This window comes from Mus caroli, chromosome 8 (genome assembly GCF_900094665.2).
Source record: "Mus caroli chromosome 8, CAROLI_EIJ_v1.1, whole genome shotgun sequence".
Lineage (NCBI taxonomy): Eukaryota > Metazoa > Chordata > Mammalia > Rodentia > Muridae > Mus > Mus caroli.
Genome location: NC_034577.1, coordinates 102,265,277 through 102,288,026, shown reverse-complemented (window position 1 = coordinate 102,288,026; position 22,750 = coordinate 102,265,277). Strand labels below are relative to the sequence as shown.

At 41.5% G+C, this 22,750-nt stretch overlaps 1 protein-coding gene across 1 annotated transcript in view; it reads left to right on the top strand.

Annotated features, from left to right (window-relative positions):
* Positions 1 to 22,750, top strand: part of Glg1 (golgi glycoprotein 1) — a 110,165-nt gene that overhangs the window by 70,654 nt on the left and 16,761 nt on the right. Inside the window, exons 5-16 of the mRNA XM_021169326.2 lie at positions 498 to 701; positions 1,981 to 2,052; positions 4,176 to 4,359; positions 5,099 to 5,313; positions 11,012 to 11,133; positions 12,660 to 12,761; positions 14,391 to 14,544; positions 15,593 to 15,730; positions 18,948 to 19,034; positions 19,985 to 20,047; positions 20,728 to 20,841; positions 21,937 to 22,025. Coding sequence (XP_021024985.1) covers positions 498 to 701; positions 1,981 to 2,052; positions 4,176 to 4,359; positions 5,099 to 5,313; positions 11,012 to 11,133; positions 12,660 to 12,761; positions 14,391 to 14,544; positions 15,593 to 15,730; positions 18,948 to 19,034; positions 19,985 to 20,047; positions 20,728 to 20,841; positions 21,937 to 22,025 — 1,544 coding nt within the window. The remainder of the gene's footprint in view (positions 1 to 497; positions 702 to 1,980; positions 2,053 to 4,175; positions 4,360 to 5,098; positions 5,314 to 11,011; positions 11,134 to 12,659; positions 12,762 to 14,390; positions 14,545 to 15,592; positions 15,731 to 18,947; positions 19,035 to 19,984; positions 20,048 to 20,727; positions 20,842 to 21,936; positions 22,026 to 22,750) is intronic.

The window sequence follows — 22,750 nt, the reverse complement described above, 5'->3', positions numbered from 1 at the left end:
GGGTACTGGTTAGTTCATAATAATGTTCCACCTATGGGGTTGCAGTTCCCTTTAGCTCCTTGGGTACTTTCTCTAGCTCCTCCATTGGGGGCCCTATCGGTTGTCTTTCAAACTTGACTATAAAAGCACTCTAACTTGAAAATATCTAACTTTTAGAGGTAAATGAGTAGGCACTTTTGCAGTATTATTTCAGTATTCACATAAACTGTGCTTGTAACAATAGGTTATTTTCTCATGAATTTCTTGCCAACAGCAAGCACAGGACAGCCAGGGCTACACAGAGAAACTCTGTCTCAAAAAAAGAAAAAAACAAACAAGCAATTTTTTTCCAGCTATACATGTACAAAACTAAATAACTGATGTAATTTAAAAATTTAAACCATACTGATTCATTAACTGTTGAGCTATCTGTCCAGTATCTCTGCACCCATTTCTTTAACTAACTGTTTATTTGAATACTGTAGGGTGAAAGTTTTAAAATATTTTTGCTATTTTAGGATGCACATTCACAAGGTGAGGTGGTATCATGTTTGGAAAAAGGCCTGGTGAAAGAGGCAGAAGAAAAAGAGCCGAAGATTCAAGTCTCAGAACTCTGCAAGAAAGCCATTCTTAGGGTGGCTGAGCTGTCCTCGGATGACTTTCATTTAGACCGGCATTTGTATTTTGCTTGCCGAGATGATCGGGAGCGCTTTTGCGAGAATGTGAGTTACTAAAAAGCTGTTTTTCCTTCCTTTTCGAGTGTATCTGTATTATTGTATTTCAGAATGAAATATACCAGCACAACCTTCACCAATAGGAAAACAACGGAAGCAGAAGATGGAATTAATCCCAAGATACAAAAAATAGTATTGAGGCACAGTCTTGAAGATGTAACATCAAGTTAACAATTTGTTTCTGACACTCAGTATATATATTATTTTTTCTTCTTTCCCTCATCTTTCATTTTTAGGTTGGTTGGTTGGTTGGTTGGTTTTTATACTCTCTGTATAGCCCTGGTTGTCTTGGAACTCACTATTTAGACCAGGCTAGTCTGAAGTCATCTGATTCTGCTCTCTAAATGCTATGATTAAAGGTGTAGACCACCATGCTGGTGTCAGTTGAAGACTTATTTGTGGTGCAGTGGTGGTTCACCACTTTAATCCCAGCACTGAGGAGGCAGAGGCTATCATATCTTGAGTTTGACAGTGTCTGTTCTATAGAAGGAATTCCAGCACAGCCAGGGCTACATACAGAAACCTTGTCTGAAGAAATACAGAAAAAACAAAATTTATTTTATCTATAGGAATCTTACTCTACCAGGAAGTCTTATTCATATCCTATGGCTAAAGCTCTGTTACATTACATTTTTATATGGTCTTGATTAAGGTTAATAAAATAGATGTGACTGGGTGTGGTAGCAGGGGCAGATGGCTCTTGTGAGTTTGAGGCCAGCCTGGTCTACAGAGTGAGTTCCAGGACAGTTAGGGCTACACAGAGAAACCCTGTCTCAAAACAAACAAACAAACAAACAAAAGGGAGAGAGAAATTATCTAATGTTAAAGCCAAGTCCTTGGATAGAGCCTGATGATTCATTAGACAGCTCTTAGTTCTTCTCTGTCTACATTTCCTTCCTGCTTCTGTGCTGCAGATTGAATGCAGTACCTTATACATGCTGGACCCTTGTTCTTTGTATACACTTTAGCACTATCTGTCTTTCCTGACTCATGTATGTCCTCCCCTTCTGCCTGCTGTTTTGAAATTTTAAAATTAACTATCAGAGCCACTGATTATAAAGTTTTATTGTTTTTGTTTTTTTTTTCTTGTTTTTTATTTGATGATAAAGTTTTATTGACTGTGGTATCAAATTGTAAGAGATCCCCTCTGATATGTCCTTGAGTTTTTGAATTAACAGTGTATTTAATAAAAGTTCTGTATAAGACTGCATATATCACAGCAAAACTACTTCGCTAGTAGTAATAATATGTATGTTTTATCTTATAGACACAAGCTGGTGAAGGAAGAGTGTATAAATGCCTATTTAACCATAAATTTGAAGAATCCATGAGTGAAAAGGTACCTCTTTGAAAAGGACTAAGTTTTACTAATTTCATAAAGCTTTCACAAACTTTTGCTTCCTTTTTGGTTTAGGTTTGAGTGATTGTTTCTGAAATTCAGTCTCATAGCCCAAATTGGCCCTAATCTCAGCATGGAACCAAGGAATTTCTTGAATTTCTGATCCTCCTTCCTCTACCTCCTAAGTGCTGGGGTTAGCACGTGCCACCACTCCCAGCTGTCACAGAAGTGTTCTTATATAGTTTTCTTGTGGTATTTACAAAGGGTTGATTTCAAAGCACTACCCACATACTCAAACACCAAGAAACTTAGGGTTTCTTATATAAAATGGCACAGTGTTTGTGTATAACTTAAGCAATTTCTTCTGTGAATTTTAAATAGTGTCTAGATCTCTTAAAATACCTCACATAATGCAGATGAGGTGCTGCTATAACAAAATTGCTACGTTATATTGTTTAGGGGATAATGGTTACAAAATCATTTGTATATAGTTAACGCAAACACATTTTTCTTTCTCCCAAATATTTTCAAACTCTGGATCTACAGAATTGCCTTTATCAAGGTATGAATGACTGATGAATTAAGACGCTCTCCAGAATTGAGACACCTTTGTTTAAGTATATGAAGTATATTTGGATACCTGGTGTGATGGCACATGACGGCACTCAGAAGGCTAAGGCAGGGGGATTTAAAGTTTGAGGCCAGTCTGAATACACAGTCATGCTCCATCTTAAAATCAAGTAAAGCCTGGCATAATTGTTTAGAGGATAAAGGCACAGGTCACCAAGCCTGGTGACTTTGAGTTCATCCCAGAACCCACACGATTGGAGGGAGGATTGCTCAATCTCTGCAGGTTGTCCTCTGGCCACACCCGTGCTACAGTGCACTCACCACCCCAGCGCCCGCGCGCGCGCGCACACACACACACACACACACACACACACACACACACACACAAATAAATAAATGTTTTTTTAAAAAAAAAAGTTTGCCTCAAACCATAAAGGGAGGCAGGGGAAGAACCTCTAATCATGATGCCTATATAATCAAATGTTATTTGGGAGTAAAATTGAAGAAAAAAAAATTTAAGATTTATTTATTTATTTATGTAAGTACACTCTAGCTGTTTTCAACCATACCAAAAGAAGGCATCAGATCCCATTACAAATGGTTGAGAGCCACTATATGGTTGGTGGGAATTGAACTCAGGACCTCTGGAAGAGCAGTCAGTACTCTTAACCACTGAGCCATCTCTCCAGCCCAAAGAAAAAATTTTAACCAGGATCACATTAATGCTAGCTCTGCATACTCAGGTAGTGTAGGCTAACCACACCAATATCCTTCATAGATAGCCAGTTGTTTAATTTTTCATTATTATCTCATTAAATATTCTTATTACTATTAGTCCTGTCACTGAATGGATACAAGAATCTTTTTAATACTTTAGTTTTATAATTCTAACGTTTGTTTTCTTATATAGCTAAAGTATTGACTGTGTTCAGAGTAATAGAAAGTTCTGTATAATAGAACATCCAAGTACAATATCAGCTGTCACTTTAGTTCCAGTGAAATTTATACCAGAAGTATGGTTGAAGAAGGAAGAATACTTTGTGCCAAGTTTAGTATATTTGAACCCTCCAAAACCCTATGTGATGTCCTAGCAACAGTTAGCTACTAATTTACTGCCTGATTTCAGTTTCCCAGTGATTTACTCCTTACTCTTTCCATACTAGAGTCAGATTTTTTTTATTATCATCTTTTTTCATTTATTATTTTTCATGTATGAATGTTTTGCCTGCATATATGTATATGCACTGTGTGTGTGTCAGCAGAAGTTGGAAGAGGGCTTCATAGAGCACCCTTGGAACTGTCATTGTAGATGGCTGTGAGCCACCATGTAAGTGATGAGAATGGAGCCTGGGTCCTCTGAAGAGATGCAAGTGCTCTTAACTGCTGAATCATATCTCCAGACCTTAGAGCCAGATTCAAAACAAACGTACAGATAGGCATTTTGGTAAAAAGTGCAACTTGCTTGGTTCTGAGTTTCTGTTTTTCAGAGATAGCTGAGCCACAGTAAATCCCAGGGTAGACTTAAGGTTTCATTCCTTATCCTCTTTCCTCAGTGTAGAGAAGCACTAACTACACGCCAGAAGCTCATTGCCCAGGATTATAAAGTCAGTTACTCATTAGCCAAATCCTGTAAGAGTGACTTGAAAAAATACCGGTGCAATGTGGAAAACCTTCCTCGGTCCCGGGAAGCCAGGCTCTCCTACCTTCTGATGTGCCTGGAGTCAGCAGTGCACAGAGGTGACGTTCTTTTTCCTTTTCTCCTTTCACTCCTTCAGTTCACATTCTGAAGCTTCTTGAACCTGTAATTAGTAGTTTTCTTCTGCATTTTTTGAACCTTTTGATTTTTAGAATGACTACTGGAATAGTCTTTAGAAGAATGGGAGAACATTAATGTCACATGAGTTTTTGGTCAGAGTGATGTGACTTCAAATCCTGGGTCTATCACTAAAGTAACTGGGTAACTTTTTTTGTTTGGACTTGAGGACTGAGTGGGTGGTTGCTGCTTTTTAAGTTTTCCCTGTTCACATTTATAGCTCCAAGACATGGGGAGCCATCATGAATTTTTGAAGGATAGTATTTTCCACAAACTTTAGCTGTATAGGGCAATAACGATTGTTCTCAGTTTATTTACTGCCCCGATAGCTTTCGTATTGCTATGTAGCATGAATGTGACCATGAGTTCAATCCCCTACATCAGAAAAAGGACTTGCTTTGGCAGAACATTTGTATTATAGTTGATAAGACCTATAGTGCACAACCCTGCAGGATAAACCTGGGTCTGAGCTTTTTTTTTTTTTTCCTTTTCTTTATGCTGCAAAAGTTTTACCATGTTCTAAGCGTTTCAGTCTAGATAGTAATTCCATCTGGAAAGGCTGTGGGTTATTATTCTTTTCCAGACAGAAATGTGTTTTAACATGTAGAGCTTTCTGGTCCTCAAACTCCCATTTCATAACTGTCTGACTTACCCCTGACGCAGGGCGGCAGGTGAGCAGTGAGTGCCAAGGTGAGATGCTGGATTACCGACGCATGCTGATGGAAGACTTCTCTCTGAGCCCCGAGATCATCCTGAGCTGTCGAGGGGAGATTGAACACCATTGTTCTGGATTACATCGGAAAGGGCGAACCCTCCACTGTCTGATGAAAGTGGTTCGGGGTGAAAAGGGGAACCTTGGAATGAACTGCCAGCAGGCGGTAAGGAAAAATATTTCTGCTGCCACCTTGGCTGTTTTCTTAGGATTACTATTGCTGTGATGAAACACCATAGCCAAAACAGCTGGGAAGAAAGGGTTATTTTAAATGCTTGTTCTTTTACATCGTAGTCCGCCATCATTGAAGGAAGTCTAGGCAGGAACTCAAGCAGGAATCTGGATGCAGGAACTGATATAGAGGCCATAGAGGATTGCTGTTTACTGGCTTTGGCTTGCTCAGCTTACTTTTTTATAGAACCCAGGACCATCTGCCCAGAGGTGGCACCACTCACTCAATCGCTAATTAAGAAGATGCTGCTGAGCCAAGCCGGGTGTGGTGGCACACTCCTTTAATCCCAGCACTCCGGAGGCAGAGGCAGGTGGATTTCTGAGTTCGAGGCCAGCCTGGTCTACAGAGTGAGTTCCAGGACAGCCAGGGCTACACAGAGAAGCCCTGTCTCGAAAACAACCAAAAAAGAAAAGAAAGGAAAGAAAGAAAGAAGAGAAAAGGAAGAAAAAAAAAAAGAAGGAAATGCTGCGGGGCACTGGTGGCGCATGTCTTTAATACCAGCAGTTGGGAAGTAGAGGCAGGGGGATTTCTGAGTTTGAGGCCTGCCAGGACTATACAGAGAAACCCTATCTCGAAAAAACAAAAACCAAAACAAACAAACAAACCCAAAAACAAAGAAAATACCCTACAGGCTTGCTTGATCTTGTGGAGGCATGTTTCTCAATTGAGGTTCCCTCTCCTCAGACTCTAGCTTGTGTCAAGTTGACATAAAACTAGCCAGGACAACTCACATTTTTATCAGTCAAAGAACATTTACCTGACACATGGTTTCTCTACATTACTTCTGACATCACAGCATCAGGTACTAAAGATACACAAAGATATTGTTCCTATGGGGAGATTTTTAAATAAAGATGTTGAAGTTTTTACACAACAAAGCTTGTGGTGGCGTACGCTTTTAATCCCAGCATTTGGGAGGCAGAGGCAGGCGGATTTCTGAGTTCGAGGCCAGCCTGGTCTACAAAGTGAGTTCCAGGACAGCCAGCACTACAGAGAAACCCTGTCTCGAAAAACCAAAAAAAAAAAAAAAAAAAAATTGCTGTGGAGCTAGGTAAAGGAAGTCCATTGTTTTCCTGTTTCTAAAGAACTTGCCAGTTTGTTTTGGATTAGGAAAGACAGAATAAAGGCAAATCACTTTCTTCAAAATGAAGAGAGGCTCTTAGCCGAAGAGAACTTGCCTGTCTTAACAAGTTTGATTGAGTTGAAATTGAGAGTTGACATGAATGGAAAATTTCTGCCAGTTTACTTTTTTACGATATGCCACAAGTCTGAAGGATCATCCTCAGAATCAACTGTCTTTATAGATTAAATCAGGGAAACTATAAACAGAAAGATCTGTCTTTCACCAGCTCCAAACTTTACAAACAAGAATATAAAGATAGTCTTTTCTACAAACTTTAGCTTTCGTATTGCTATATAACATGAATGCAGCCATGAGATCAGTCCCCTACATCAGAAAAAGGACTTGCTTTTTCTGAGAGAAAATGAAGTGACTCTTGATCCAGTGCTCATGAGCAGTGCAGTCCTGAAGATGACAGTACCGAGTCAGCACAGTACATGCAGAACGCCTGTCTCCTGCCTTTGCCCATGTTTGTTATTTGTATGGCTTAAATCCTCCTGCAGTTGAGCATACCAGGTGCAAGCCTCTACAATGTAGCACTCTCTGCAATGACTTTCCCTTTAAAACAGGAAAGATACTCTAGTTTTATAACCTAGTCACGCTTTAGGAAACCACAATTCATTTGTTACTTTCTTTTGGGCATTTTTATTAAAAACTAAATACTACTTGAATTTTCTTTTCTTCTCTCTCTCTCTCTCTCTTTTTTTTTTTAATGGTTTGAAGGCGTTTATTGTAGAAAGGCAGCTACTTGGAGAGGGAGGAAGGAAAGGGGAGAAGGAGAGCCAGAGGTAAGAGACAAGGAGAGAGCAAGGGCTTAAGAGCAAATTTTATTTTCTAGTTAATCATGTAAAATCAAATTTGTACAGTCGGGCTGGAGAGATGGCTCAGCGGTTAAGAGCACTGACTGCTCTTCCAAAGGTCCTGAGTTCAATTCCCAGCAACCACATGGTAGCTCACAAGCATCCCTAATGAGATCTGGCGCCCTCTTCTGAGGTTTCTGAAGACAGCTGCAGTGTACTTATAATAAAGAAATAAATCTTAAAAAAAAATTTTTTTTGTACAGTCTATAACAAAATTTTATAGTCTGAAATACAAGTTTACATGAGCTTTAGATATGAAGTCAGTTTTTGTTAACCATGACCCAAAGTAGATACTAACAGCAGTTACATGGTGCATGTCTATGCTGGGATGGGAAGACCAGTGCAGCCTCCTCTCTAAAACAGCAAAATCAGCTAGAGAGCAGGCTTCTGGAGGCTGCTGTGAGACTGTGAGGATGAGTGTGCTGTGCGCCTCTGCAGTCCTGTTTGTTGGCAGTTGCCTCGGGTGCCCTTTGTGCCAGTGAATATGCCTGGCTGCAATCCAGGATGAATCAGGAGACGGCCTCTGCTGTGTTCGCTTTTCATCCTTAATTCCATCTAGTAAGGTTGTGGAAGGAGGATAGGAAGAAAAGAATCTATCTATAGTAAGCTTACACCTATTGTAAAAATGTTCAGGAAAAAAATAGACTGGACTCAACTCTGTTTTGAGGCACATAGTTCACTATGAGGCTTTTGAAAAGTTAGCTTCGTTAAAAGAACTAGTGACTCAGCTTCCAAGATAACTGAGTCCCGCCTACACCACCCTTCGTGCCCAGAAGAAAGGGCTTTCCAAACCCAGAGGGCGAGCACAGATAGTGAGCTGTGTGGTTCTGACTGCAGTGAGACTGCTTAGGAAGGAAGCACTTCATTTTCATTGTATGGATTCTATTTTTTAAAAGGCTTTTCTCACAAAAACTAAAAGCAATTTTTCCAGAAGGATAGAGTCATCCTCTGTCTTCTATATTATCTAGCCTTAGTCAAACTGAAGAATATCTTTGAGCAATTTGGGTGGGTTTCTTTTCACTTTGAAAGTTTTCTTCCTTGACACAGCAGACTTCAACATCTGTCTCTGGATTAATTTAATGAACTGGTAATGGTTATCAGCAAGTACTGAACTGTAAAGTATGTGGATAATTATTATCCTAATGAGTCTACACTCCTCCAGATTTACCACAGTTACTCTTGGGTTATGACTAATGGAGTTCAGCCTATGCTTTCTCACATCAAGGACGACTGCAGAATGCTTTCTCCAGACCAAGTCTCTCCGGAGCTTTGCTCCGGGTTTTTTTGTTAATATCAGGGGCCAGAATATATATACAATCATAACATCAGTTTATAGTCTTTTTTTCCTTTTTTTTTTGTTTGTTTTGTTTGTTTTTTGTTTTGTTTCCTTTTTGTTTTGAGATAGGGTCTCTTTATGTAGTCCTTGCTATCCTAGAACCTGCTATGTAGATCAAGCTAACCTCAAATTCACTGAGATCCAATTGGCTCTACCTCCCAAAGCCTCAGATTAAAGGCATTCCTTCATCATTGCACCTGGCTCAGTTTGTATTCCAATTGCATATTTTCCTCACTCCCTACACTGAATTCTAGAATGGCAATAATCCCTTGAATTATTAGCCTACTAGATGCCATGGGATATTAGAAAAAAAGATATTACTATCTTGATCTTGGTCATCCGGTGTCAAAATTTGCTAACAAAGTAATTTTTCTACCAGCAAGCTACAATATTCTTTAGCTTTTCCAAATTACCACCAATAATTTATAGAAATTTCTATTCCAGAATATTGACATTTTCCCCATATTTCTCTCTTAATGATTCTTTCTAGGATAATAGAATTGGGATCTTTATTTTATCTAAAATCTGTATGTATGTAAAGGGGCCAGAGCTTTGTTATGAACCATTGTGGGATCCCAGGTCAGATGTGTCCAGATCAGAAAAGGCTCCAGGAAAGGGTAAACCAGTGACACAGAGCATGTCTAAACCTGTTTATTTGTTTGTTTATTTGTTGAGACAGGGTTTCTCTGTGTGGCTCAGGCTGTCCCGGAACTCACTCTGTAGACCAGGCTAACCTGGAACTCAGTGATTCAACAGCCCTGCCTCCAGAGTGCTGGGATTAAAGGCACATTCCCCTCCTCTCCCCGCCCCACCCCCGCCTCCCGGGCTGAAGTATCTAATTCTTAAGGATGGAAAAAAAAAAAAAAAGAAAAGAAATTAAAGCAGTAAGGGTTGTAATTTCTATTTTTCTTTCTCTATTTAAGATTCCCACTCCACAGCCCCATCTGCTACCCATCTGTGGTAATAGTGATCTTCTGTCTATAAAATGCTTTGCAGTTTGCCTTACTTTTTTCATGTGGTATCAACATCTGTCTGTCTATCTGTTCTCGGATACAATATCACTGTGTAGCTGTCTTGGAACTCTAAACCAGGCTGGCCTTGAACTCACCTGCCTCTATGTCCTGAGTGCTGTGATTAAAGACATACATCACCACACTTGGCCATTTCTTAAAATCTGTAGTTGAACTAAAATTTGGGGCTGGAGAGATGGTTCTGGGGTTAAAATTCATACTGGCGGCTCTACCAGAGAATCTGAGTTGAGTTCCCAGCATTCTCATTATAACTTAAAACATCTGTAGCTCCAGTCCCAAGGAACCTGATGCCTTCTGCTGGCCTCCACAGGCACTGTATGTGCACAGGTTAGACAGACATACATGTGGGCAAAACACTTGTACACATAAAATAAAAATAAGAGGGAGTAAAAAACTCAGTGGCACATGAGACTGTCCAGCTCTCACAGCTCAGGTGGCACAGAACAGAGCAGGACTTGCACTTGGTCTTCCGATCCACAGACCCTTCAGTCCTTCACTCTGAGGCGCCTGCTTCCTTTCTCTCCAGTAAGGGATGGGCCAAGTGCACGCAGATGGGAAGAGTGCACTTTCAGTCTTAGGTATTTTACAGCGAGCATTCTGTGCTAATGCTTGTGGTATAAAGATAGTAGGTAAAAGGTAATAACTTGTAAGCATTCTTTTCTTTTCTCATTTTTGTTCTTGATTGTCTGTCAGTCTGCTTTTTAGGATAGGATTTCTCGGTGTACCAGCCCTGGCTGGAACTCCTCTGTAGATCAGGTTGGCCTTTGAACTCAGAAATCTGCCTGCTGCTGCTTCCAGAGTGCTGGGATTTAAGGTGTGAGCTACCACTGTCCAGCACAGTCTTGTTTTCTAATTCCAGCTATGAGTTAATTGAAATCTCTCACATCTACCTCAATAAAACGTAGTATGCTTGTTATGACACCGATGTCATTGCAGCCACATTTACAGCCTTTTTAGGATCAAATTGTCCTCTAATTGAGATGTCTTTTCTTTTACTTGTTTCAACTCTGGCTTCCTTTGGAGTGAACTTGCCTAGGCATGTTGTTCAGACTTGTTTTGTAGATGACCAAGTAAATGTGCAAGTTCCACAATGACTTCAACAGAAAACCCAGGGCAAGTGGAAAATGGAGAAAAAAAATGGAAAATGTTCCAACAGCGTTTTCCAACATAGCTAGTACCATCTGTAGATGTTTGTTTGGGTTGTGTTATGATAGCTGGACTGAGCATCTGCTGGGTGACGTTGTTCTTCTCTGTGCCTAAACTACCTTTTTTTCCCTCAATCCAGCTTCAGACACTGATTCAGGAGACTGACCCCGGTGCAGACTACCGCATTGATCGAGCTTTGAATGAAGCTTGTGAATCTGTAATACAGACAGCCTGCAAACACATACGATCCGGAGACCCAATGTAGGTTCACTCTCCATGTTGTGTTTTATTTGCCAACACAGAGAACATTCCCCTCGAGTGGCTTTTGAGTAGTTTAATATCTTGACTAACATTTTGTTGAACATGGACACACACCAAACTTTTGCTAAAACTAATATTGAGATTGAGACTTCTGGTCTGCCTTACCCATGATATAGAGACACCCAAACCCAGAACTATGATGGCATTTGTTGACAGTGACTGGGCATATAGGACCTATTAGTCACTGAGTAACTTCCTGTAATTCAAAGACTCTCAGGGCATCAGGATAAAGTGAAACACTTGGCACTGTGCTGTCTCATGCATGCTTGCTTGTTTGTTTGTTTGTTTGTTTGTTTTCGAGACAGGGTTTCTCTGTGAACCCTGGCTGTCCTGGAACTCACTTTGTAGACCAGACTGGCCACAAACTCAGAGACCTGCCTGCCTCTGCCTCCCGAGTGCTGGGATTAAAGGTGTGCATCACTACACCTGGCATCTTACAGTTTTTGTGTTTAGATGGTGTATAGATGTAGATGAGCATAGACAGAATGTTTATAGTATAGTAGCCATGGCAACCAGAAGAGGGACAGGGGAAGGGAAGGAGATTCATTTTACACATATGGGTGTTTTCCCTGCATGCATGTCTATGTACTACTTACTTGCCTGGTAACACACAGTAGCCAGAAAATGGTGTCAGATTTCCTGTAACCAGAACAGTTATGGGGGTGCTGGGAATTGAGTTGAATCCTGTTGATGAATAATCTGTGCTCTTAAACACTAACACATCTCTCCATCCCCAACATCTTTAATTAAATATGACATGTGGCCCTTTGCTGGGTTTTGATTTGAACAAATATTTTAAAAGACATGAGATAGTTGAAAATATTTAAGATGTGGGGCAACAAGGTTATGTTTGCTTGCTTGCTTGCTTGCTTTGTTTGTTTTTTGAGATAGTTTTTCTGTATAGCCCTGGCTGTCCTGCAACTCACACTATAGACCAGGCTAGCCTCAAACTTGATGGAGATCCTCCTGCATGTTTCCCAAGTACTAGGATTAAAGACCTGTGTCACCACTGCCTGCCCTAGGTGTTTATTTTATATGATGTGTTTACCTTTTTATTGTTGTTATTGATATGACAGTGATCTCAAATTTTAGAGAAATAGACCGAAGTATTTACTGAGATATGCTTCAAATATCAGCAGAAGACACTGAGTTAAAACACATTTAGTTGCAGGGTCACCAAAGCTCTGGAGAACAGAAGTGGCCTGTACACTATTCTCTACTCTTGCATATGTTGGAATGTTTTCATACTAAATAAAAATAAAGCTGCTACGTAGGTCTTGCATATGCAGAGTTTGAAGTCCAAAATGGCTTTAAACTGGTAGAAGAAATAATTACTGACAAGATCAGTAGTTTTTGTGATTCTCAGAAGAATCAATCATGTCACCCTGGGGAATGTGTATTGAAATGAGTTTAGAAGCCTGTTGTCAAAACACTTCTTCATTACAATCTACCTCTTTAATGACCAGGATTCTCTCATGTCTGATGGAGCATTTATACACAGAGAAGATGGTGGAAGACTGTGAACACCGTCTCTTAGAGCTACAGTATTTTATCTCTCGGGATTGGAAGTGAGTATTTTAAAAATAGTGGAGGGCACTGCCTCATTCTGTTCCCTTGTGTGGTCAATATCAAAAGAATGGGTGTGTGTATGGGGAAGAAGTTAATAGTTTATCAGTGTGTACATATGCATGATATGTGTCTGTTTGCCACAGTGAGCAGTTGAGAGTCAGAGAACAACTTCATAGAGTCTGTTCTCTTGCCTCCACTCTTAAATAGGTTCTGAGAATCAAACTAGGGTCACCAGGCTTAAACCATAAAGTGCTTTATCCACTGAACCATCTCAGCAGCCACATGAGGTTAAACCCAGGGCTTTATACTGTAGAGTGTACACTCTCTACTAAGCTGTGTCCCCACACCCCACTTTTATAGTTTATGATAATAAGTAACAAATTAACACATTCTTTTTAAATTCTTGGATAGCTAACTATCTCCAACCCTCAGAAAACCTATTCTTACTGCTCCCAGAGCAGTGTCTAAAAGCAGAGTCAACCCACTACCAGCCTGTAGCAAGCATCCCTGTTCACCACTACTTTGGACGCTGGACTCAAAACAGTTTCTAATAGCACAAACATCTATTGAGAAAGAGCCCTGGTACTTGTACAGACAGCAAGAGCATCTTCAGCTTTGACTCTAAAAGGATAACGTTGCACATATGACAGCTTGATTGTCTAAAGAAAGGATGAACTAGGAGCGTGCTCTTAGTCAGAGTCACTGTTATTTATTGGCTGTGTTACCTCCTCCTCTTCTGTACTCTTTCTGGACTGTTCTTTTCCATCTAGGTATGGAAAGGGATCAAAGGAAACTGGGTGATTGCTTTTCTGAGCTTCCTCAAGCTATCTGAACTGAAATAACTTGAGTTTACTGCACCTCTCCCCAATCAAGGCGGTGATTTCTCCTCCCCCCTTACTCTTTCTCCTGTGGTCAAAATGTGCTTCATAATCTCATAAAAGCTTAATATTAGCGTCTCTCCTTCCATTAAATAGGTCTCCTTACAGTTTACAATGGAATGTGAACAGAATCAGACGTTCCTTAGTCTGATTTAAAGAAACAAGCAGGTTCAATACATCATCATGTCCACAGATGATTCACAATTAAATGTTTTATAACTTGATAAGCAATTTTCAGATTAATTGAAGAAACCACTGCTTTATCTTCCATAAGAAGATGGATAAATTAGTTTTGTTGTTGAGTGTTCTGAGTAGGAGACTAGTTCCTGTCATTTTCTAATCTTGTTGAAGCTGGTATATCAGATGGGGTTGCATTGCATTGTGAATTGCCTAGGCTAGCAGCAAACTTAGTTTTACTTTCTGCTGTCTTACAGTAGCAGTGTGTACCTTAGAGTCTTTGAGGAAGAGTACGTCTTCTGTATGAAGTTGTCTATACATTGACTGTTGTGTCACTGTGAGCAGCATTCAGAGTGAGGTGTTCCTGCTAATGCCTGTAAGATCAGTTTAGGAAGTGGAGACAGGGGATCAAGAGTTCATCCCCAGCAGCTACACAGCAGCTTCAAAACCAGCCTGAATTATATAGGACCTTGTCTGAAAGGAGGGGTGGGGGGAAGCCCGCAAAAACTCTTACAATGGATGAGAAGGAAAATACAGAAAGTAGAGCTTCTCTTTTAATCCTTAACCTTCTAGGTTGGACCCTGTTTTATACCGAAAATGCCAGGGAGATGCTTCCCGCCTTTGCCATACCCATGGTTGGAATGAGACCAGTGAACTTATGCCCCCTGGAGCTGTGTTTTCTTGCCTATACAGACATGCCTACCGCACGGAAGAGCAAGGAAGGAGGGTATGCCATCACCCTTGGTTCTCCCCACTGTCATTTGTTTCCTACTGTTCTGGTTTCTGTCAACACAAGGAAGCCTTGCAGGGATGTGTGGTAGAGTGGGAGGATGCTCCACTCCTAGAAATGCAGTCCTTGGGTAAGCATCCCTGCTGTTGAAGCTGTCTGTCCAGCTTCTCTGCTATGTGTTAGTTTGTCTTTGTTCTAAACAAAGGATGTGGGGAAACAGTCCAGGTTTCCTCTTTAAATTTTCAAAATCCAAATTACAAATGGACAGTTCAATTCTGCTGTTGTAACTTTACTTAGCTTTAAAGATCCATTGGAAGCTTTTAGCTGGGATACAAATGGTTCTTTAGGTTTCTGCACCTCTGGCAGCCAGACACAAAAGCTTTATATTAGTGAGACTTCTCTGGCAATGCACTGGGTGGAGGAGAAGCTTCCACACAAGCCTCCTGGCGTCTCCCTGCCCGGGTGCTGCTCTGTAAGGTACTTGTGTGAGCTTCTTGTCTTCTGGTGCCACCTACACATGCTGCTGGCCTCATTGTGAGACCTTACTGAATCTTATTTCCGCATGCTACAGATGTTGTACTTTATATACCTGAGTACAACTACCCCTTGTGAGCCCAGTCCAAGTGTCTAAGAGTCAGACCCAGGAGGTACAATTAGAAAATATCATACTATAAAAGCTAAAAGCCTGGCCCCCCAATTTGTATATTTTTATTCTCTCTCTCTCTCTCTCCTCTTCTCCCTCCCTCCCTCTCCGTGTGTGTGTGTGTGTGTGTGTGTGTGTGTGTGTGTGTGTGTGTGTGAAATCAGAAGACAACTTGGGGAAGTTTGTTTCTTCTTCCACCATGGAATTAAAATGCTGACTCAGAACAAACTTCTTGTAGAGTTGACCTTCTAGTAGCTTCCTAGAGCATTTAGTTCTTGTCCTAGATAGCATTTGTTATAAAGTTTGAGGGGTAACTACAGGCCTGGTTATTAGTTTGCTACACCTAGGGGCTTCATGTATTTATTTCTGTTACCTCTAAAGTCTCTTGCTCCTTCTCTGTAGCTCTCACGAGAATGTCGAGCTGAAGTCCAGAGGATCCTGCACCAGCGAGCCATGGATGTTAAGCTGGACCCTGCCCTCCAGGACAAGTGCCTCATAGACCTAGGGAAGTGGTGCAGTGAGAAGACAGAGACTGGGCAGGTCAGTGACGGCTTCCGCATGCTTTTCCTAAAGTCCCCATGGCGGCCAGCTCAGTGTTTGCTGATGGGGTTGTTATCTTTTCAGTCTTCTTTCCTAGAAAAACCCATCAGAGGTTTTGTTTCTTGTTTTTATATCTAAGAATAACTACATTTTTCATGTTTTAATGTTATGGTTTCTGTATTTTTAGAGTTGATTATTTCCCTTCTTTGCTTAAAGTTTAGAGCAAAAGAATCTAAGATGACTCACAGGTTAAGAATACTTGTTGCTCTGGAAAACAACCCAGGTTCTGTCCCCAGCACCCACATGCTGGCTCGCAGTCATCTGTAACTCCAGTTCCAGAGGACCTGATTCCTCTCTTCTGCCTTTTGCAGGTCTAGGCATGCACATGTTGCACATGTTAAGTTAGGAAAAACACATATATTTAAATGAAAATCTAAAAATTTTTAAAATGAAAATCTTAGAGCCAAAATATGTCCTGGTCTGATGAAAATATAAGATTTTGTGCTAGACATTCCATCTTCCTTAGCATATTTCCCTTTTCTTTCCTCGTTGTGTCTCTTTTTTTTTTTAATATTTATTTATTTTGTTTATATGAGTACACTGTAGCTGTCTTCAGACACACCAGAAGAGGGCATCAGATCCCATTACAGATGGTTGTGAGCCACCATGTGGTTGCTGCGAATTAACTCAAGTCCTTTGGAAGAACAGTCAGTGCTCTTAACCTCTGAGCCATCTTTTCACCCCTGTGTCTCATTTTTAATTCTTTCTTTTCTTTTTCTTTTTTAATGTATTTTCTAACATTTACACATTACATTAAATATATTCATACGTGTCTGGTATATACCAGTAGATAATGTGCTTGCCCTAAAGCAGCCCTACAAGATACATGGAAATGGGATTATTTTTCTACTTAGTTGATCAAATTGAGACTCAGAGAAGAAATCTTCCTTACTAAAAACTCAAGATGAATTCTAAGAATTCATTTCATTATAACCTTTTCACAAAGAATAAACCAGAAAAGAGTAGCCTCAATAATATGTGCCTTCTGTGACTGCCTCTAAGACTGTGTGTCTAGTTTGGGGAAAGTGTTACTGAAAGTTGTGAGCAAGGCAGTGTGTCTTCATCATGGAGCAAGGTAATCAGTCAAGAGCAGGTGCTTGCTTAGAAAGATGTTAATGTTAGAATAAGGACTGAACTTAGGCCTCGGGCTTCATTTATACCATGACAGCCCCCGTCTGGAATTTTCAAAGTCACATATAGCTAGATATGGTAGCTAGCACATGAGATTAGTAAGTCTTAGAGTTCTGGGGAAGTGGAAGCAGGATGATCAGCTCAAAGATAGCTTTGGCAGCCGGCCATGGTTCACACCATTAATCCCAGCACTCAGGAGGAGAGGCAGCTAGAACTCTGTGTTTGAGGATAGCCTGCTCTTTATTAAACAGTTAGGTCCTGTCTCCAAAAACAAAACAACAGGAAAAGATAGTCTTTGGCTACATAGAGAATTTGGAGCCAGCTGAGATGCATGAAATTTTGTTTCAAACAACAGGGATCAGACAGATAGCCCAGTTGGTAAAGTTCTTAGTGTACAAACATAGGCTTGGGGCTCAGCACTCAAGTGAAAGCGGTGTGAGGTAGCTCCTACTTATAATACTAGCCCCTGGGAAGGAAAAACAGGCAGGTACCTGGAGCTCACTCTGAAACCAACCTAACCAAATTGGCAACCTAATCTCTCACCCATTACCCGGTGAGAGACCTTGTCTCATAAACAGGTTGGACAGTTACTAAACAACACCCAAGATTGACCTCTGGTCTCCATATGCATATGCACACACACCTATACTTGTATGCTATATCTATACATGTATGTTATGCCTATACATACATATAATGGGAAGAGAATGGTAGTCCTATCTACCATTCCCTGAAGATTATAGCCAGTAAATGACCATTAAGAAAATTTTTCTTTTTCATTTATTTCTTTTTTATGGTTTTAGAGCTTTATTGTAGAAAGGCAAGGAGAAAGAGAGAAGGTAGAAAGAGGGAGACCACTGGCCATGGCCACATGGAGAGAAGGGGGAAGGGGGGAGCTTAAAGAGCTTCATTTAATTTCTTTTTTTCTTTCTTTCTTTTTTTTTTTTTTTTGGTTTTTCGAGACAGGGTTTCTCTGTGTAGCCCTGGAACTCATTTTGTAGACCAGGCTGGCCTCGAACTCAGAAATCCGCCTGCCTCTGCCTCCCGAGTGCTGGGATTAAAGGCGTGCACCACCACACCCAGTTCATTTATTTCTTAACCTATTTTTTGAGATATGGTCTCATTAGGTAGCGCTGGCTGGCCTGGAACTTGCAACATAGACCAGGCTGGCCTCATACACAGAGATCTTTCTGCCTCTGCTTACCTGAGTACTGAAATTTAAAGTATGTGCCACTACATCCAGCCATGAAAATTTATTCAGTAGTGTTAAAGTATCCTAGGAGGAGGGCTCCAGGGAGTACCATAAAATCACACCATATAAGTTTAATAGAGAAAAGCACAGGACGGTGGCTGCCTCTACTAGGGAGAGAAGCAACAAGGACCTGAGCTGGAAATAAGCTTTCTATGAGGTTTGTTGAGGGTAGATTTGGGCTTGGCTGTATTCTGAGAGGATGGGCCTGGTGGTTGGCTGTCCTCAGAAGCTGGGCCTGGCCACTCAAGGGCCTTGCAATAGTATAGACCATGCTTCTATAAATAAGCCTGTACGTACGCCTCAATAAACAACACTAATTACTAGGTCACATACAGAGATACCAAGAAACTGTCACATTGGAGTTGGATATTTTAAAGAAGCACTGTAATTACTTACCAAGGGTATTGGCTGTTGAATATCATTTTCATCACTTGTGTACATGTGGCACATAGGCATACACGCAGGCAAAACATTCATAATTTTAGAAAGCAGCCTGCTGAAGTTTATAGTCTGAGGTTTGTAGTCTGAAGCCAGCTGACTGGTTCCCTTTGGGCTTGTAAGCTTGGCCTTGTGATTTTGCATGGCTTACTGTACTGCCTGGCCCTCACCTGGCTTACATCGGGAGCATGTTACACCTCAGCTTTAGTCACGCGAAGCTTTTGTGTTCAGTTTAGTGAGGGAGTTTTAAAGGGAAGCTGAATTCAAAGGAAGCAGAGACTGAGCCCCTCTCACCTGTTCACTCCCATGACTGAAGGGCTTGCCTCTCATGTGCAGGAGCTTGAGTGCCTTCAAGACCATCTCGATGACTTAGCTGTGGAATGCAGAGACATCGTGGGTAACCTCACCGAGTTAGAGTCCGAGGTAAGTAATGAGCGGCTCCCTAGAGGAGAGGAGCCGCCAGCATTACTTAGCACTTTTGTTTTCATACTCTTGAGAGAGCAGATTGTCTTGTCAATTTAATCCCAGCACTTGGGAGGCAGAGGCAGGTGGTTCTCTTGAGTTTGAGACCAGCCTGATCTACAGAGCACGTTCTAAGGCAACCCAAATTGTTACAGAGAAACGTTGTCCCCAAAAAACCAAACCAAAACGAAACAAAAGAAGGAAACAAACAAAAGGGAGGAGGAGGAGGAGGCTGTAGAAGGAAGAGGAGAAGGAAAAGAAGATATTAGTCCATTGTGCTGAGGCCTGACCCTTCTACCACTGCTCCAGAAGCCGTATAATTGTCTATACATTTAGCTCTTAGGTTTGTTTTTTTCTTCAAAATTATTATTTATTAGAGCTTTTCTCACTTGAGAAAACATGGCTTCTGCATTTCAGGTTTAATCACATTTAAAAACAATCTAATTAGCCATGGTCTCTTTAATCTGAAGCTCTGTAGTGAGGTCACTTGGTACTATTTCTATGCTTAATAAAATCTTGAGACTCCCAGTTATACATGAGAGATTGAACACGTGTTTATCCCTGTTATAGCCTGAAACCTACTAAAATATAAAACATGAGGTTAAAAAGCCCAATTAGGATAGATGCTGCTGCTCAGAAATAGAGAGATCATGAAACTGCAGAGAAGTCACATGCTCTAATATTATTGCAAGTATTCATCTCCTGTTCTTAACTCTGCCTCTTCAGTTGTTCAAGTTGATGAAGGCTCTCCCTGCCAGGCACTTTAATGCCAGCACTCAGGCAGAGGCAAGTGGATCTCTGAGTTCTAACTGCAGCTACATAGTTCAGACAGGGACACACACACCTCTAGCCTCCCCCTCCCTCCCTGGCCTTTGCATAGCAGAGTAACTAATCCATTTCATCTTCCACAGGACATACAAATAGAAGCTTTGCTGATGAGAGCCTGTGAGCCGATCATTCAGAACTTTTGCCATGTGAGTGATGTCTGTAGGAACAAGGGTTACTAACATAACCAAGTTCAACGGGACTTTGGGCCCAAGGGTGTCTCTGTCTTCAGCATACATTACTGTTGAGTGATAACCAGCTTAGGAAGTAAAATTTAGAACTATAAACACGATTGAGGGAGAGGTCAACATCTGAGAACCCTGTTTGATTGCCCAACTTAATTCCGCAGTTGGTAGCACTCTGTAGTGGAGCAGTGTGTGACCAGCAGCAGTGTGTGAGATGACTTCATAGGAAAAGATACAAGAGGGAAACTCCAGGGTGTGGCTGAGTTGCCTCTCAGGAGCTATTAGCAGTGGTAGTAACTAGTAACTGTCCATATCACCTGGTGCTTGGGGACTCACTCACCTTGTTTCTTACTCACAGGAGGGAAGTACATTTAGTAACTGAGAGATAGGAACCATCCCGGAAGCCGCTGCTGGCATTATACAAGGACATAGTGATCGTCCTCATGGCAGGGGTTCCTGCTTCATGAATTTTATTCTGCTGAATTGCTATCTTTCCTGATTTCTCAGGCTTGCTTTTGAATTTATGACATATCTTTATTTTGAAGACTTGGAGGGTCACTCCTATTCACATTTTCGTGGATGGCGCTTTAGATTGTATTGTTAATTGTGACACATAAAGTGTAAGTGTGTGCTGTCCTCCCCAGGACGTGGCAGACAACCAGATCGACTCTGGGGACCTGATGGAGTGTCTGATCCAGAACAAGCACCAGAAGGACATGAACGAGAAGTGTGCCATTGGCGTCACTCACTTCCAGCTGGTCAGTGCCCTTCCTTCCTGTCTTGTCTGCTGTGCTGACTGTGGGGTAGCTGCCCCCTGCTTTACAGCAGCCACGCAGCTCTGCTCTTCCCCAGCTTCTCAATAAACAGGGCTTTTCTCAACAGCTTAGCATGTGGTGAAATGAGACTTAGTCCTAGGAAACATTCGTTACAGAAGGGATAGAGAAAAGAGAGCCAGCAGCTCCTGCTCTGGCTGTAATGCTCACATTAAGTGATACTTAGATCACTGGGATCTGTAGTTGTGTGTGGTGGATGTACATCAATACACTGGACCCTGATGCCTCTCTTCTGTTCCTACTGTTCCCCGCGCTTCTCTTCCCTCCCACACATACTGTGTGCTGCACTAAATCCCTTCACAGCATATCTACCTTTTTTCTTTTTAAATCATTCAGCTTAGATTTACCATTTGAATAATATGGTTTGACTACACTCTTGGTAATAAGAAGCAGCTAAGGAAGTGGGGTATGGCAAGCACTCTGTTCAGAGAGGACGATTTGTCAGTCTGCTGAGGTTATTAACTGTTTCCTCAGAGCCAGGAGCCCATATGCTTGCATTCTATAATGTTAATGGGCTTTCTTGCCCTGCTGGCATCTAGACTCTAGTTAAAGATCCCAGAACAGGTGTGGTATATATTTTAGCTGCGTGAGCAGGGCAGGTTCAAGGAAGGAAAACAAAGCCAGAACAGAGGCTGTGGAATGAAGGGACTGCAAGACGACACACTAAGAACCCTGGGGGATAGCAGCATGAATCAACATAGTGAGCTCAGTGTGATTTGAAGTACAGGAAGACCTGTGTGCTGTCACAGGGAGACATGAGATCTCAGCAGACTATGAAAGGTCTTATGACCAGCCTCAAACTTGCTTTATAGCCAAGAATGACCTTGAACCTCTAATTTTCCTGTGCTGTGTCTGTCTCCCATGTGCTGGTGTCAAGGGCATGTATTTTATGTAGTGCCAGTTTTGTGCATGCTAGCCAATTACATACATCCTCAACCTGTGAATGCTTTTTGTCTGAAATGTCACTCGTTATTTTTAATCATAACTTCCACAGAACTTGTTTTCTTTCTCATCTTTCAGGTACAGATGAAGGATTTTCGATTCTCTTACAAGTTCAAAATGGCCTGCAAGGAGGATGTGTTAAAGCTCTGCCCCAACATAAAAAAGAAGTATGTATCTCTTTAAGTGATTTGACATGTTTCCCAAGCCTCCCACACTACAGAGTGGGTGTGTAGGGTGTGAGGCCCAGAGGCCTCCCGTGTCTCTCTTTGGTAGTCTAATCAAACTGCATTGTCTGCCAGACCATGGCCACAACTGCCTACAGCCACACTTGTCCATAACCATAGGTATTGTCAAAAGAAAAGCTCTGGAAGGAGGGAATGCTCTTGATTTTTTTTCTAGGTTCAGACTGCCTGTCTGAGTCAGGTGTAGGGAGCACCCGGAAAAGGAAATTGCTGGCTCAACCTTTTCCCAGCATCACCCCGGTGTGTCACCTCTGCAGAGAAGCAGCACAGGCCTCTCTGAAGTAGAGCTTTAGGGAGGAAGTAGACCTTGACTCTCTTGGGAACCAGGTCTCAATGAGGAGACTGATGAGCTTTGACAGCACAAATCTTACAGGTTGTAAGGGGAGGAGAGCCATGTTGCTTGGACATATTTTCCCTTTTGTGTGTGATCAGGTTCCCATGGACAATCCCACATTGCCCGTCCCTCACCCCCGTAGCCCAGTGAAAGTCTCACAGCGTGTGAGTGTTAAGAGCGCCATCCTTGCTATGGTCACAGTGTTTTTTTTTTTTTGGTTTTTCGAGACAGGGTTTCTCTGTATAGTCCTGGCTGTCCTGGAACTCATTTTGTAGACCAGGCTGGCCTCGAACTCAGAAATCCGCCTGCCTCTGCC